General features: G+C 34.2%; 1 protein-coding gene across 1 annotated transcript; it reads right to left on the reverse strand.

Annotated features, from left to right (window-relative positions):
- Positions 1–247: 247 nt before the first annotated feature.
- LOC126393452 (olfactory receptor 2AG2-like) lies at positions 248–1,174 on the reverse strand. The gene has a single exon (XM_050049640.1). The coding sequence runs from the start codon at positions 1,172–1,174 to the stop codon at positions 248–250; it is 927 nt and encodes a 308-aa protein (XP_049905597.1).
- Positions 1,175–1,765: the final 591 nt, after the last annotated feature.

Below are 1,765 nucleotides of genomic sequence, written 5' to 3' on the forward strand. Positions count from 1 at the left end.
AATAAATAGGGTTCTGCATTCATACAGTAAATTTAAAGCAGTAAGACAGTAATGAAACATTGAGAATGAAACTACTGCAACAGAGTAACTGAAGAAAATGTCATCAGTCATCTCATTGTTGAAGCTGACAGTGCTCATTACTGTGTGTTATTAAGTAAAACAAGTCCTAAAGTTAAACACTTTCCAAGGATCAGAGAAATCACATCTCTGCACTGTTAAACAGAAGAAGAAATCAGTGTTGATAACATTAGTTCATCTTCCTATGACATAACAACTGCTTGAGGTGATTTGAAATTTCTTTCATTTTTAGTCCATATATGATTGGATTAACAAGTGGATGATACAAAACCAGCTGTAAAGTCATTATTAAATTTGCAAGTTTTGGAATTTCAGATTCCAGTCGAGCTGTAATTAAATTATATGTGCACAGCAAGGAAAAGTTGATCAAAACCAACAGGTGAGGTAAACAGGTCTCTGCAGCTTTTTTCCTGACTTTTCTGCAACTTCGATAGGTTATTCTGAATATTTGTGCATATGTGGAAAGTATAAAGAGCATCGGAAAAAATGACCCATTTAGAAACATGAACAAACCATATATAGTCAGTGCTCTTGAAGTGCTACACTGAAGTTTGTAAATTGAGTTATTACAAAAAATTGCTTTGAATGTAAACCTACAGAGCTTTTCATGAAAGCACATTGTTGTGTGTGCCACAAGCTGACAAGCAGGAACAAACCAAGCTAAAGCCAGAAAGATACAGACAGTTGTTTTTCTCATTATAGTTGGATATTGCAGAGGTTTACATATAGACACATACCTGTCATAGGCCATGGCTGACAACAGAAAGAACTCTGCGCCGCCTAAAGTATAAAACAGAAAATACTGGAGGAGACAGGCTGAATAAGATATGATCTGTTTTTCAGATAAAAAGTCAATCAGAAGCTTTGGGTAAATAGCAGTGCTGAAAAGAACAGAGTTGATTAACAAAGCTGCAATGAAAATGTACATAGGCTCATGGAGGTTTCGGTGAATCACAATAAGATACACAATAGTAGAATTACTGCAGATTATTAAAATATATACTATAAACATGATCATAAAATAAAGGAATCTGTATTTGTGAACTTCCACATGTCCACCTAGAGTTATATATGTTGCATTTAATCCTTCATCCATTAAGATAGTCTAAAATTAACAATCACTTAAACAGGCAGATAATATAACAGACATACTGAACCTACAACTAAAGGAAAGAATTCACTCTCTGAACATCCATTTAACAATCAATCTGTATTTAAATGTGTTATTGATTCACAGTTACCTGACTTAAAACATGCAGGTGGGATGTGTTCACCTCCAAACTCCACAGGCTGAGTTTGTGACATGTTTTTATCAGACTGCTTCATCCTCCATAGATCTCATTACACCATTCACCAAAGGAAACAATAACACGTGACAAACTTTGTCAAACTCTGTAGCTCAGAAATCAGAAGCCATAGTTCACCTTTTTTACTGGAGAATGTGCATATGCAATGTTTTCTGTACCACTATAAAGAAAAAAAAACAGTACAGTATTTTAATTATTTTCAACATTTATTGTTTTGGAAAGTGACTTTATTTCCTTCACCAAATGGTGTCTCCCTCATATTGTGTCCCAGAGTGCTTTTTTATTTGTTTGGGCACCATGGGTCAAAATTTCTTTTACTGTAAATTGTTAAGTAGAAGATGAAGTGATCTCCAAAAGACATGAAGTTAAAGATGAAACAT

The sequence above is a fragment of the Epinephelus moara genome, chromosome 7 (assembly GCF_006386435.1).
Source record: "Epinephelus moara isolate mb chromosome 7, YSFRI_EMoa_1.0, whole genome shotgun sequence".
Lineage (NCBI taxonomy): Eukaryota > Metazoa > Chordata > Actinopteri > Perciformes > Serranidae > Epinephelus > Epinephelus moara.

Excerpts from the sequence above, each read along its gene's own strand:
- LOC126393452 (XM_050049640.1), bottom strand. The coding sequence starts at position 1,174 with ATGGATGAAGGATTAAATGCAACATATATAACTCTAGGTGGACATGTG.